The sequence below is a fragment of the Triticum aestivum genome, chromosome 6D (genome assembly GCF_018294505.1).
Source record: "Triticum aestivum cultivar Chinese Spring chromosome 6D, IWGSC CS RefSeq v2.1, whole genome shotgun sequence".
Taxonomy (NCBI): Eukaryota; Viridiplantae; Streptophyta; class Magnoliopsida; order Poales; family Poaceae; genus Triticum; species Triticum aestivum.
The window spans coordinates 376,441,149-376,456,008 of NC_057811.1; the positions used below are offsets into that span (position 1 = coordinate 376,441,149).

At 41.4% G+C, this 14,860-nt stretch overlaps 1 protein-coding gene across 5 annotated transcripts; it reads right to left on the reverse strand.

Moving 5' to 3' along the window:
- Positions 1-9,460: 9,460 nt before the first annotated feature.
- Positions 9,461-14,391, reverse strand: LOC123145205 (uncharacterized). Of its 5 annotated transcripts, none has more exons than XM_044564565.1 (6): positions 13,946-14,391; positions 12,247-12,437; positions 10,638-10,706; positions 10,490-10,535; positions 10,106-10,176; positions 9,461-10,035 (listed from the first exon to the last, which is right to left on the reverse strand). In XM_044564565.1, the coding sequence occupies exons 2-6, from the start codon at positions 12,316-12,318 to the stop codon at positions 9,958-9,960; spliced, it is 336 nt and encodes a 111-aa protein (XP_044420500.1). In that variant the 5' UTR covers positions 12,319-12,437; positions 13,946-14,391; the 3' UTR covers positions 9,461-9,957. The 5 variants fall into 5 exon arrangements, 2 of the variants coding, with proteins under 2 accessions (XP_044420500.1, XP_044420499.1); XM_044564564.1 differs by having other exon boundaries at positions 9,462-10,035; positions 10,638-10,709; positions 13,946-14,386; XR_006472170.1 differs by having other exon boundaries at positions 9,463-10,035; positions 10,106-10,166; positions 10,490-10,548; positions 10,638-10,709; positions 13,946-14,386.
- Between the last annotated feature and the right edge of the window lie 469 nt (positions 14,392-14,860).

Consider the following 14,860-nt stretch of genomic DNA (forward strand, 5'->3'; position numbering starts at 1 on the left):
AGTTTGGGGTATGAACCAAATATCGAAGGATTCTTTTCACTGCCGAATAGTGGCTCTCCTTAGGAGCGGATTGAAATCTTGCACACATACACACACTCAACATAATATCCGGTCTAGATGCACAAAGGTAAAGCAAGGAACCGATCATGGAGCGATATACCTTGTGATCCACTTCTTTACCATTGCGATCAAGATGAAGTTGACCATTTGTGGGCATGGATGTCTTCATTGGCTTGACATCTTGCATTTTGAATCTCTTGAGCATGTCTTGAATATAGCGAGATTGGTTGATGAAGGTTCCTCCTCTCAATTGCTTCACTTGAAAACCGAGGAAGAACTTTAACTCTCCCATCATGCTCATAGCAAATTCATTAATCATAAGATTCTCAAACTCAACGTTAATAGCATGGTTAGTGGACCCAATGATAATATCATCAACATAAATTTGACAAACAAACAACTCTCCTTTTACCCTCTTTGTGAAGAGAGTGGAATCTATTGCCCCAATCTGGAACCCTTTCTCGCTTAGGAACGCCATAAGGTGATCATACCAAGCACGAGGTGCTTGTTTGAGTCCATAGAGTGCCTTATGGAGTTCATAAACGTGAAAGGGGTGATCGGGGTCTTCGAAACTGGGAGGTTGCTTGACATACACCAACTCCTTAAGAGGACCATTAAGAAATTCACTATTCACATCCATTTGATATAATTTAAAATCATGATGAGAGGCATAAGCAAGCAAGATGCGAATGGATTCGAGACGGGCAACGGGGGCAAAAGTTACACCAAAGTCCAAACCTTCAACTTGGGTGAAACCTTGTGCCACTAACCTTGCCTTGTTCCTTATTACTTGTCCATGTTCATCTTGCTTGTTCTTGAAGATCCACTTTGTTCCAATGACATTATGATGCTCTTTGGGTCTTTCCACAAGGGTCCACACTTTGGTGCGGGTAAAGTAGTTGAGTTCATGCATGTCATCTATCCAAACCGGATCGTCAAGTGCATCTTCCACCTTAAGGGACTCAATACAAGAGACAAAAGAGTGATGTTCACAAAAGTTTGCCAAACGTCTATGAGTAGTTACCCCCTTTCATGCTTCCATAGATGTTCTCGGTGAGATGTTGAAGATGCTTTAGCTTGGCAGCCACTTTTTGCTCCATAATTGCAAGCTCTTCTTCACTTGGTTTTGGACTTGATGAAGAAGCTTGACCTTGAGATTGTTTTGGCCTCGGTGACACCCTTCTCTTCGCAACCACAAGTTCTTGCTCATTGGAAAGTGATGATGATGAAGACACTTGCGGTTGGGGTTGATCTTGATCTTGAGCCTCAGTAATTGGTTATTCACCATTTGAATGATCTTTCTCTTGATCTTGCTTGGGAATATGAGGGACTTGATCTTGTTCTTGGATAGGTACATGATCTCCCGTAGCATCTTGTTCAAGAGGTGCCGGTGATGACTTCCCTTGTGGAGACTCCACAAGAGGGGCTATTACTCCTTCTTCTTCTACTTGGACTTGGGGTGTTTCTTGTGGAAGAATGTGGCCTATCCCCATCGTCCTTATAGCTTGTGAAGGAGCCTCATCACCTACAACACTAGGAACAATTTGCTCCACACGGGAGCCGTTATCTTCATCAAACTTCACATTTACCGTTTCCTCAATGCATCCAGTGGATTTATTGAGAACTCGGTAAGCATGAGAGTTTGATGCATTCCAACAAATATGCCCTCATAAGTTCTAGACTCAAACTTAGCTAACCGGGATTTCTTGTTTAAAATGAAACACTTACAACCGAATACCCGAAAGTATTTGACGTTAGGGTTTCTCCCGATTAGGAGCTCATATGGGATCTTGTTCTTGAGCTTGCGAAGATAAAGCCGGTTTGAAGCATGACACGTGGTGTTGATGGCTTCGGCCCAAAGCTTGTATGGAGACTTGTACTCGTCAAACATAGTCCTAGCCATCTCAATAAGAGTCTAATTCTTCCTCTCCGCAACACCATTTTGTTGGGGAGTATATGGTGCGGCATATTTATGCTTTATCCCCTCTTCACTCAAGAATTCATCCATCATGTAGTTCTTGAACTCGGTGCCATTGTCACTTCGAATTGACTTGATCTCACAATTATGTTGACGTTGAGCTTCTTTGGCAAAGTTGATGAAGGTTTCTTGAGTTTCATCTTTGGTCTTGAGAAAGAACACCTAAGTATATCTTGTGAAGTCATCAACAATGACAAGGCAATACCTCCTCCCTCCCAAACTATCATAAGTTGGAGGCCCAAAAAGATCCAAATGGATAAGCTCAAGGGGCCTCAAGGTGGTGATGATAGTCTTCACTTTATGAGCTTTTTCATGAAGCTTTCCGGCAATGCAAGCATGATGACCCACAAGTATAGGGGATCTATCATAGTCCTTTCGATAAGTAAGAGTGTCGAACCCAACGAGGAGCAGAAGGAAATGATAAGCGGTTTTCAGCAAGGTATTCTCTGCAAGCACTAAAATTAAGGTAACAGATAGTTTTGTGATAAGATAATTTGTAACGAGCAACAAGTAGCAAAAGTAAATAAAGCACAGCAAGGTGGCCCAATCCTTTTTGTAGCAAAGGACAATCCTGGACAAACTCTTATATAAAGAAAAGCGCTCCCGAGGACACATGGGAATTATCGTCAAGCTAGTTTTCATCACGTTCATATGATTCGCGTTCGGTACTTTGATAATTTGATATGTGGGTGGACCGGTGCTTGGGTGCTGTCCTTACTTGGACAAGCATCCCACTTATGATTAACCCCTATTGCAAGCATCCGCAACTACAAAAGAAATATTAAGGTAAACCTAACCATAGCATGAACCATATGGATCCAAATCAGCCCCTTACGAAGCAACACATAAACTAGGGTTTAAGCTTCTGTCACTCTAGCAACCCATCATCTACTTATTACTTCCCAATGCCTTCCTCTAGGCCCAAACAATGGTGAAGTGTGATGTAGTCGACGTTCACCTAACACCACTAGAGGAGAGACAACATACATCTCATCAAAATATCGAACGAATGTCAAATTCACATGACTACTAATAGCAAGACTTCTCCCATGTCCTCAGGAAAAAACATAACTACTCACAAAGCATATTCAAGTTCATAATCAGAGGGCTATTAATATGCATATAGGATCTGAACATATGATCTTCCACCAAATAAACCAACTAGCATCAACTACAAGGAGTAATCAACACTATTAGCAACCCACATGTACCAATCCCAGACTTAGAGACAAGAATTGGATACAAGAGATGAACTGGGGTTTGAGAGGAGATGGTGCTGGTGAAGATGTTGATGGAGATTGCCCTCTCCCGGTGAGAGGAGCGTTGGTGATGACGATGGTTATGATTTCCCCCTCCCGGAGGGAAGTGTCCCCGACAGAACAGCTCTGCCAGAGCCCTAGATTGGTTCCGCCAAGGTTCTGCCTCTTGGCGGCGGAGTCTCGTCCCGAAAGCTTGCTTCTGATTTTTTATCGGACGAAAGACTTCATATAGCAGAAGATGGGCATCGAAGGGCCAACAGGGGGCCCACGAGGCAGGGGGCGCGCCCAGGGGGTAGGGCGCGCCCCCACCCTCGTGGCCAGGGTGTGGGCCCCCTATGGTATTTCTTCCGCTCAGTATTTTTTATTATTTCCAAAAGTAACTTTCGTGGAGTTTCAGGACTTTTGGAGTTGTGCAGAATAGGTCTCTAATATTTGCTCCTTTTCCAGCCCAGAATTCCAGCTGCCGGCATTCTCCCTCCTTATGTAAACCTTGTAAAATAAGAGAGAATACGTATAAGTATTGTGAAATAATGTGTAATAACAGCCCATAATGCAATAAATATCGATATAAAAGCATGATGCAAAATGGACGTATCAACTCCCCCAAGCTTAGACCTCGCTTGTCCTCAAGCGGAAGCCGATAACGATAAATATGTCCAATGGTTTAGAGGTAGAGGTATCGATAAAATAAAATACGGACATGAGGGCATCATGATTATTCTCATAACAGCAACATATATGGATAATGTCATATGATTTCTTATGCTCAAGTAATAATCTATTCACAATGCAAAGTATGAATCAGAAACTTTATTGAGAACTAACAAACTATAATCTCAGTCATTGAAGCAATTGCAATTTATCATAACATCAGAAAGAGTCTATGTCAGAGCTTTTTAGCAAGTCCACATACTCAACTATCATTTAATCTTTCACAATTGCTACCACTCACGCAATACTTGTGGCTATGGAGTTTTAACCGGACACAGAGAAAGATAGGGGCTTATAGTTTCGCCTCCCAACCTTTTACCTCAAGGGTAATGTCAACAATAACAGTTCATGCTAACCCACATCCAATTAGATATATATCAGGATCTTTCCAACATCCTGTGCTTGCCAAAGGATAAAATGTAAAAAGGAAAGGTGAAGATCACCATGACTCTTGCATAAGGTAGAAGATAATAATAAAAGATAGGCCCTTCGCAGAGGGAAGCAGAGGTTGCCATGCGCTTTCAGGGTTGGATGCACAAAATTTTAATGCGAAAGAACGTCACTTTATATTGCCACTTGTGATATAGACCTTTATTATGTAGTCCGTCGCTTTTATTTCTTCCACATCACAAGATCGTATAAAGCTTATTTCCTCCACACCAATCAATCATACATATTTAGAGAGCAATTTTTATTGCTTGCACCGATGACAACCTACTTGATGGATCTTACTCAATCCATAGGTAGATATGGTGGACTCTCATGGTAAAACTAGGTTTAAGGGTATTTGGAAGCACAAGTAGTATCTCTACTTGGTGCAAAGAATTTGGCTAGCATGAGGGGGGGAAAGCAAGCTCAACATGTTGGATGATCCATGACAATATACTTTATTTCAGATATAAGAAAACATAACCCATTACGTTGTCTTCCTTGTCCAACATCAACTCTTTAGCATGTCATATTTTAATGAGTGCTCCCAATCATAAAAGATGTCCAAGATAGTATATTTATATGTGAAACATCTCTTTCTTTATTACTTCCTATTAATTGCAACGATGACCAAAGCTATGTTTGTCAACTCTCAATAATTTTAATCATCATACTCTTTCTATGTGAAGTCATTACTCTCCATAAGATCAATATGATCTCTTTGTTTCTTTTTATTCTTTTTCTCTTTTCTTTTATTCCCTTAAGATCTTAGCAAAATAATCAAGCCCTTGACTCAACATTAATCTTTATTATATAGCTCACGGACTCGATTACATAGAGGGATCATAAAGCAAAACTCAAAACTAGATCATACTAAAACCTTATTCTACTAGATCAAAATACTACTAAAAGGATCGGACTAAGAAAAACGGTAAAGATAGAGATGTGGTGGTGATACGATACCGGGGCACCTCCCCCAAGCTTGGCAGTTGCCAAGGGGAGTGCCCATACCCATGTGATTATATCTCCTTTGTTGGTGAGGAAGGTGGTGGAGTTGTTGATGACGGGTAATCGCACATCGAGCGTAAGAGATCCTCCAACTTCCGGATGATGCCCTTGAGTGCGACGATATGCTCCTTCAACAAAATATTTTCACGTGTGAGATACTTGTTTTGTATACGAGCTAACTCAATCATCTTGAAAGCTTCGATCTCAGTTGGGGTGAGAAGATTGTGATCAAGTTGAAGGGTGTCTTCGGCTACCGGAGCTTGGTCCTTTGTGGCCTTCTTGATCCCTTCATCCTTGTTGATTTCCACGGGTTCTTCCCTCCTCAGATCTATCTTCATTAGCCAAGCATCTTTGTCACCATTGTTGGAGGAGGGGGACGACATGATTCCTGGCCTTGACAACCCTGACAGAAAACAGCTCGAAACAAGAACAGAGGATAATTGGGTGATACAGGAGTCAAAACCTTCGGAAGATTATATAATGAATTTTTACCGACCAAAATACGTATTGTGCAAGAAAATGGAGTCCGGAAAGCGCACGAGGTGCCCACGAGGCAGGGGGGCGCGCCCTCCACCCTCGTGTCCTTCCCGGACTACTTCTTATTTTTCAATTTTTCTAAATATTCCAAAACGGAGAAAAATTGCCATTAGAACTGTTTTGGAGTCGGTTTACTTACCATACCACATACCTCTTCCTTTTTGGAGTCTGAAACGTTCTGGAAAGTGTCCCTTATGTATTCCTCCGGGGTTACGGTTTCAATAACATTGGTTTCAACATTTATAGGATTACCTGAGATATAATGTTTGATTCTTTGTCCGTTCACCACCTTCGGATTTGTGCCTTCGAAGTTGTTGATTTTTATGGCACTGGAACGATAGACCTCCTGGATAACGTAAGGACCTTCCCATTTAGAGAGAATTTTTCCTGCAAAAAATCTTAAACGAGAGTTGTATAGCAATACATAATCACCTACATTAAACTCACGCTTTTGTATCCTTTTGTCATGCCATCTTTTAACTTTTTCTTTAAACAACTTGGCATTCTCATAGGCTTGGGTTCTCCATTCATCAAGTGAGCTAATGTCGAATAACCTCTTCTCACCGGCAAGTTTGAAATCATAATTGAGCTCTTTAATAGCCCAATAAGCCTTATGTTCTAGTTCGAGAGGTAAGTGACATGCTTTTCTATAAACCATTTTATACGGAGACATACCCATAGGATTTTTATATGCAGTTCTATAGGCCCATAATGCATCATCAAGTTTCTTGGACCAATTCTTCCTAGATCTATTAACAGTCTTTTGCAAAATCAATTTGAGTTCTCTATTACTCAATTCTACTTGACCACTAGACCGTGGGTGATAAGGAGATGCAATTCTATGATTAACATCATACTTAGCAAGCATTTTACGGAAAGCACCATGAATAAAATATGAACCACCATGCAGTCATTAAATATCTAGGGACTCCAAACCTCGGAAAAATAACTTTTTAAGCATCTTAATAGAGGTGTTATGATCAACACTACTAGTTGGAATAGCTTCTACCCACTTAGTAACGTAATCAACAACAATTAAAATATGTGTGTATCCATTAGAGGCAGGAAAAGGTCCCATATAATCAAAGCCCCAAACATCAAATGGTTCGATAACAAGTGAATAATTCATAGGCATTTCTTGACGTCTACTAATATTACCAATTCTTTGACATTCATCACACGGGACTCCAAACTAACGGGCATCCTTGAAGAGAGTAGGCCACCAAATATCTACTCCTAATGTCTCAGTTGGTAGTCTCTGTTCCACGGTTATTTTTCGTCCCACCTTCCCCTGGTTTTTTCCGTCCCTCCTCCCACCTCACAGTGAGCCGCGTCGAACCAAAAAAACCTCGTAGCGATGCCGGATGCCCCCACGCAGTCCACAGGCTAACCTCCCGTCGCACCCAAGAAAAGCGGAGGAAAAAAACCGACGAAAAAAAACCTACAAAAATTAACCAGCGAAAAAAAAACTAAACCAATCGCAGACACGTATGAGCGAGGCCTCCTGCCCTCGAGCGAAAACCACTCGCACGCACGACTCCCTGCCCTCCTTTGCACGACTCTCTACCCTCCTTCGCCGCCGCCACTCCATCCCTTCGCCGCCGACCTTGCACATCAAAGCCGCCGCCCTCCATCGGACGATCCGTTTGAGGAGACGCCGCCGATCCCGTTTAGGACCCGTCGCCGATCACGTTCAGGATCCGGCGATGATCCCCTTCAGGAGCCGCACGCCGATCCCCAGATCTGGCGCTGATCCCTTTGAGGACCCGCCACGATCACGTCCAGGATCCGACGACGATCCCCTTCAGGAGCCACACGCCTATACCCTGAGCCGGCGCTGATCCCCGTTGAGGAGACGCCGACGAGATCATTGCAGATATAGGTATTATTTGAAGTTTATACACAGTTTATACACATATCATAAAGCTATCGCATGTTCAAATATTCTGAACTTATCTCTATTTAGTACCTGATAGTTGGGGGCTCCTGAAAAATAATAATTAAAATATCAAAGCACCACTTCTTCCCATAGGCATCACTCTGTATCCACGTGATGTCTACTACACAACCTTCTTCTTGTAGACGTTGTTGGGCCTTCAAGTGCAGAGGTTTGTAGGACAGTATCCCTCAAATGGATGACCTAAGGTTTATCAATCCGTGGGAGGCGTAGGATCAAGATGGTCTCTCTCAAACAACCCTGCAACCAAATAACAAAGAGTCTCTTGTGTCCCCAACACACCGAATACAATGGTAAATTGTATAGGTACACTAGTTCGGCGAAGAGAAGGTGATACAAGTGCAATATGGATGATAGATATAGGTTTTTGTAATCTGAAAAATATAAAAACAGCGAGGTAACTCATGATAAAAGTGAGCACAAACGATATTGCAATGCGTTGAAACAAGGCCTAGGGTTCATACTTTCACTAGTGCAAGTTCTCTCAACAATAATAACATAATTGGATCATATAACTATCCCTCAACATGCAACAAAGAGTCACTCCAAAGTCACTAATAGCGGAGAACAAACGAAGAGATTATTGTAGGGTACGAAACCACCTCAAAGTTATCCTTTCTGATCGATCTATTCAAGAGTCCGTAGTAAAATAACACGAAGCTATTCTTTCCGTTCGATCTATCCTAGAGTTCGTACTAGAATAACACCTTAAGACACATATCAACTAAAACCCTAATGTCACCTAGATACTCCAATGTCACCTCAAGTATCCGTGGGTATGATTATACGATATGCATCACACAATCTCAGATCCATCTATTCAACCAACACAAAAAACTTCAAAGAGTGCCCCAAAGTTTCTACCGAAGAGTCAAGACGAAAACGTGTGCCAATCCCTATGCATAAGTTCACAATGTTACGGAACCCGCAAGTTGATCACCAAAACATACATCAAGTGGATCACGTGAATATCCCATTGTCACCATAGATAAGCACATGCAAGACATACATCAAGTATTCTCAAATCCTTAAAGACTTAATCCGATAAGATAACTTCAAAGGGAAAACTCAATCCATTACAAGAGAGTAGAGGGCGAGAAACATCATAAGATCCAACTATAATAGCAAAGCTCGCGATACATCAAAATCGTGCCGAATCAAGAACACGAAAGAGAGAGATCAAACACATAGCTACTGGTACATACCCTCAGCCCCGAGGGTGAACTACTCCCTCCTCATCATGGAGAGCGCCAGGATGATGAAGATGGCCACCGGCGAGGGATTCCCCCCTCCGGCAGGGTGCCGGAACAGGGTCCCAATTGGTTTTTGGTGGCTACAGAGCCTTGCGGCGGCGGAACTCCCGATCTAGGTTATGTTCCGGGGGTTTATGTATTTATAGGAATTTTTGGCGTAGGTCTCACGTCAGGGGGGTCTCCGAGTCGTCCACAAAATAGGGGGGCGCGCCCAGGGGGTAGGTGCGTCCCCCACCCTCGTGGATGGCCCGAGACTCTTCTGGCCCAACTCTTTTACTCCGGGGGCTTCTTTTGGTCCATAAAAAATCATCAAAAATTAGCACATCAATTGGACTCCATTTGGTATTCCTTTTCTACAAAACTCAAAAACAAGAAAAAAACAGAAACTGGCACTGGGCTCTAGGTTAATAGGTTAGTCCCAAAAATCATATAAAATAGCATATAAATGCATATAAAACATCCTAGATGGATAATATAATAGCATGGAACAATAAAAAATTATAGATACGTTGAAGACATATCACTACGTTATGACAAAGAGACAGATGTCCATGACAGAAAGTAAAAACATGCTAAGAACCTATATTTATCGCACCAGAATGGAAAGGGTGCTAATATGACACAACACTCAATATATGCACTATTGTTCGTTGCAAAGATTGGTTCGTACATATTATTTCCATTGTTATACCATTTCCAATGAAACAATGATACATGTTTGCACACCTTCCGAAAGGCCTTTCCAGATCTATCACAAAATCTGCATCACTGTTTCACGTTTCCAGTTGCAAGTTGGGCAAAGGATCCAACAGTGTAGGTATGGCAATCAGTACCAAGTAGAACCTACAAACTATTGGTTAAATATGTACAGCAAAATCACACCTTCTAGTAATTAATATAGGTAGTAAAATACCTTGCCAGTTTGGGAGAAAAAACCATCGTCAAATATTTTACGCCAAATGACCACAGTTAATCTGAAAGCAACTTTTGAAAGAAATTAGAAACTATTCATCATGGTATATCCAGAATCAGTAGATAAAGACATGCTTACACAGTGTGATGCAAGAAAACACCATGGCCACACACAAAAAGAATTTATTAAACATATGTTGCCACCAAATTCTTAAAGATACTTCCAAATAAGCTCACTTCCAAAGAAAATATAACCCCCCCTCTTTCAAATATTCTTCACATATGGTAATTATTTTGGGACTATAGTAACCAATTCATCATCAAGTTTTATAAAAAATGGTTAATAAGTTCTTCGCTGTTCATATATCCCTCAGAATGGCTTTACCTTCCACCCCTTCCATGGTTGCATCAGTACTTTTTTCTTCAAATTCCTGTACAATAGGACTTCTCTTGAAATCAAATGGGCAGTACCAAATACGTAGTCAATCTAATAAAAAAGACTAGAAGAAATTTTAACATGGCAAGCACAGTACAGGATGTTTGCTGTGGTCCTGGTCCTTGTCTTCTGGAAATCCAGAAAATAACTGTGTCCTGTTCCTTGTCTTCTGAAAAGCAAGAAAAAAGGCAATGCGTTATTTTGCTACATACATCAAGCAATGGTCTTTTCGTGTCAGGGAGCTGCCATTACATAGGTACGTATGGGGAATTCAAAAAGCAAGGCAAGTGAACATCAACCAGAGGAGGACTTACCTACAGGTATATTTCACGCTATCAAAAATTCCTACACATGCGAGTCGTGCATTTCTGACAGTGACATGGTGTATACATAATGTGTTGTAGGCCATATGGGCGGGACATATGTAGACGAATACAAGGCAAGCATCATACCCGTGTTTGAACCATTAAGTTCTAAATATGTTTTCACAACATTGTTTAACCAGACAACCCAACTAGCTCCAGCTATACATCATTCTCGCATAATGATGCAACATTTCCTCCTTCAACTACGGTCACATCCGGTGTTATTCATGACATAGATCTACAAGGTAATCATATTGTACGTATTCCATAATCATTTGATGTCAGGTTCTGTTTTTTTCTCTGTCTTTTGGGAATGTCCTGAATGACACCAGTAGCTGTCTTGAATGACACCATAGAAACTAGGCAAAAAGTGAAGAAGATCGCAAGAGAGAGCATAAAAATGCCTAGAGGAGAGCTGCTTATCAGAAGAAAAAAGATCTGCTTATCCAAAATGAAAATCTGCGTTCCCTTAATATATCAGGTAAGATATTTTTATGTTTCAAAAAAGATAGCATGTCCTCTGCTGCTCAAAGTCCGACTTTCCGATTACCTAGATATTCCTACGCTGCATGCATTACGAGGTTTAGAGGAGTGGTGCATGTCCCTCCCCGGACGAAGGAACACAGAGGTCTTAACTGGATATTTGAAAAAGAATATGTCAATTAGAACTCTAAATATCACGTCAATCAGAACAGTAAAATTTCATATCGCCTAGCTAGCCTGATGCATACCGAGTCATTTGATATGGCAAGTAAGCTAGCACTGTTAGGAGTTAAGTTGATATTAATGGTTCGACATTCATAAGAAGCTAACTCCGATTTTACCTGGGACTAGCACATAAACCAGACAATCATACTAAGTATCTATCTTATATCTCAAAATCCAATACACTACAAAATTTGAAGTCAAGAAGTAGAACGCTAAAAGAACTTCCTAAGGTAAACATAGAATCTGCATCTGGGCAGGCGAATGCTTTTGCCAACAAAGGAATGTTGTGTTGCTGCCAATAAATCGAATGCATTTGTCAATAAAAACATTTGACAAAGACGTATATTGGTCTCTCCCCTCTCTCCACTATGCTCTCTTGATTCATGATTTATCTAACAGCAGCATGGGGTACCCCTCATCTGAATATACATGTGAGGACGGCAAACAAGCATTCGTTTGTCAGTAAGTAATAATTTGGTTAAGAACAAAACTCAAGGCAAGAGGAGTGCAGTTCAGAAAAAAATCAGATAACTGCAGGATAACGAAGCCTGCATCTCTACTACACCATGTGTGCATAAAGTTCAGCAGCCATTAAATCCCTAGCCGGAAACTAATGTGTGTCCCTAAACTTACATGTGGTAGTTTACTTCGGGATCGACTGAAATTGGCCTTTGATTTCAGGTAGCTGAAACTCAGGATGCACATTGAAACTTAGTTTTCCCAATAGACTGCTCAGCTTCCGTAGATGAAGGTTCTCCATCATTAGCCTTGTTCTCATAATCATATTTGCCTGATTCTTGCCTTTAATCTTGAACTACAGAAACCTGTAATGTAGATATACTCAGTACATACTGACTGACAAGGTATCAGGAAATAGAGTAGAATACCAGAGTTTCAGACGTAAATATTGTCACCAACAGTGATTCAATTTGTCAGTACAAGCATATCATGAAAAGGGGAAACGACAAGCGAATACAATGAGCCTGTACTTCTACACTAAGTGAACGCATGTCCAAAACTGAACTCAATATAAGGTGTCCATGGCCAATGATAACTTGAAGATTATCAATAATATTTGAACCAAGATAAACCAGTGATAGGCAAGGACTTTCAATACTGGTGTTAAATGGTCAAAGAAACTTGCTGATGATTCACTAAAGAAATAACTAAGGTGCTATCTAGCAGTATAGCTTACAAGTTAGTGTAAACTAAAATTTGACAGTAGCAGATTATATTATATGCTTATGAATAACTAACACTTGTAGGAATAACTAATACAAATTTAGTACTATGGAAAACAGCACAGCTCAAAAAAAAATATACGAAATGAATTCAAAAGATTTTGTGGATCGAATTTCTTTGTCATCCCCAGGGAAGTTGCTCTGCTGATATAAACAAAGATAATCGAATGCAAACACTATCTTTCCTTTTACACAGGGTAGATGAGATGCCTAGAACCTAACAAATCATTCGCTATAAACAGAAGTAAAATCTTAATCGTACAATTGTGAAGAAATGAGGACAATTGGCTCAATCACAAATGTGATAGTCCAGTGAAGCTGGCATTGCACACCAGTTAGTGCATGAGCAAGCACAAACCACTTGAGCGTATATCAAAGTTCCAAGAAAGAAAGAAAAAATTAGGGACAAAAAACTTCAGCACATGTACCACGGCTTTGATTTCTTCTAGTCACATAAAGCATTTTTCAGTAGATGTTTAATACAGGCGAAACGACACTAAAAAGGCACAATACACATGGGCATTTTAATACATCAATTCTTGGATAGCATGAGCACGCATGTGCAGATTATATCCATTGCTTCACTGAAATATCATCCAGAAAACTAATTGAGAGGAAGGGCAGCCATGCCGGCAGCAACATAAACATTCGAGCATTTTCTTACTAGCACTTTGCAGAGATTTGGTACTACTAACTATACCTGTATCATAGTTCCAAGCTAACAAATGCTTCTACATTTAACTCTAAAACCTATAACAGACAAAAAGACAGAGGGAAGTTACAGAAATATCATTAGTTGCATCCTCATCCTCTTACTTTTCTGCCAACAAACTATAGCTGAATCCCTTGACAAAATCATTCTCTTCACAGATGAAGACATACACCATCTACTCCAACAAAACCCAAACCTGGCCAGCAGGATAACACATGTAAAACAGAAAAATCTTCACATTTAGCAGAGCAATGCGCAAGAGCAAATCTGCTTCCCCTGCCGAGCACCAACGCGAACCAGAATGAAACCCCTAGAGTTACCGAGCCTAAGGCTATGTCAGGCGGGAAGGGGGGGGGGGGGGGTGTTAGGTGGCACTCACAGCTGCACGCCTCGAGTAGCTTGTCGCGCTCGACCTCGGTCCAGCTCCGGCTACTTCACCGCCGACTGGGAGGGCCTCGCCATGAAGATCAACAGCGCTGCTCGGCTGAGGTAAGCAGACCTTGCCCGACGATATGAGGATGCCGTCCCTCCTTCTAGCCTCACCACACCGCTGTGCCTGAGGTCAGCAACCAGATTCGGATCGGCCAGCTACGTGGCCGGCGGGAACGGATGACGGGGAGCCCTTCTACACCTCCCCGCCGGATCCGCCTGCCCTTCGTGCCAGATGTACGGGCGAAGCCCTGTCAGCGAGAGGTGGTGGTGAGCATGGCGGCGATCGGAGGCGGCGGTGAGTACAGGCGATCTATGGTAGTCCTTTCGATAGAAGAGTGTCGAACCCAACGAGGAGCAGAAGAAAATGATAAACGGTTTTCAACAAGGTATTCTCTGCAAGCATTGAAATTATCGGTAATAGATGGTTTTGTGATAAGGTAATTTGTAATGGGTAACAAGTAATGAAACTAAATAAGGTGCAGCAAGATGCCCAATCCTTTTTTAGAGCAAAGGACAAACCTGTACAAACTTTTATATGAAGGAAAACGCTCTCGAGGACACATGGGAATTATCGTCAAACTAGTTTTCATCACGCTCATATGATTCGCGTTCGTTACTTTGATAATTTGATATGTGGGTGGACCGGCGCTTGGGTACTTCCCTTTCTTGGAAAAGCATCCCACTTATGATTAACCCTTATTGCAAGCATCCGCAACTACAAAAGAAGTATTAAGGTAAACCTAACCATAGCGTGAAACATATGGATCCAAATCAGCCCCTTATGAAGCAATGCATAAACTAGGGTCTAAGCTTCTGTCATTCTAGCAACCCATCGTCTACTTATTACTTCCCAATGCCTTCC

Bases quoted from the DNA above. Each gene is read 5' to 3' on its own strand.
- LOC123145205 (XM_044564564.1), bottom strand. From the start codon at position 12,318: ATGTGCATCCTGAGTTTCAGCTACCTGAAATCAAAGGCCAATTTCAGT. The intron at 10,710-12,246 runs GTAAGTTTAGGG...CTTGCTTTTCAG, and splicing joins CCCGAAGTAAACTACCACAT to AAGACAAGGAACAGGACACA. The intron at 10,036-10,105 runs GTATTTTACTAC...AATAGTTTGTAG, and splicing joins TTTTCTCCCAAACTGGCAAG to GTTCTACTTGGTACTGATTG.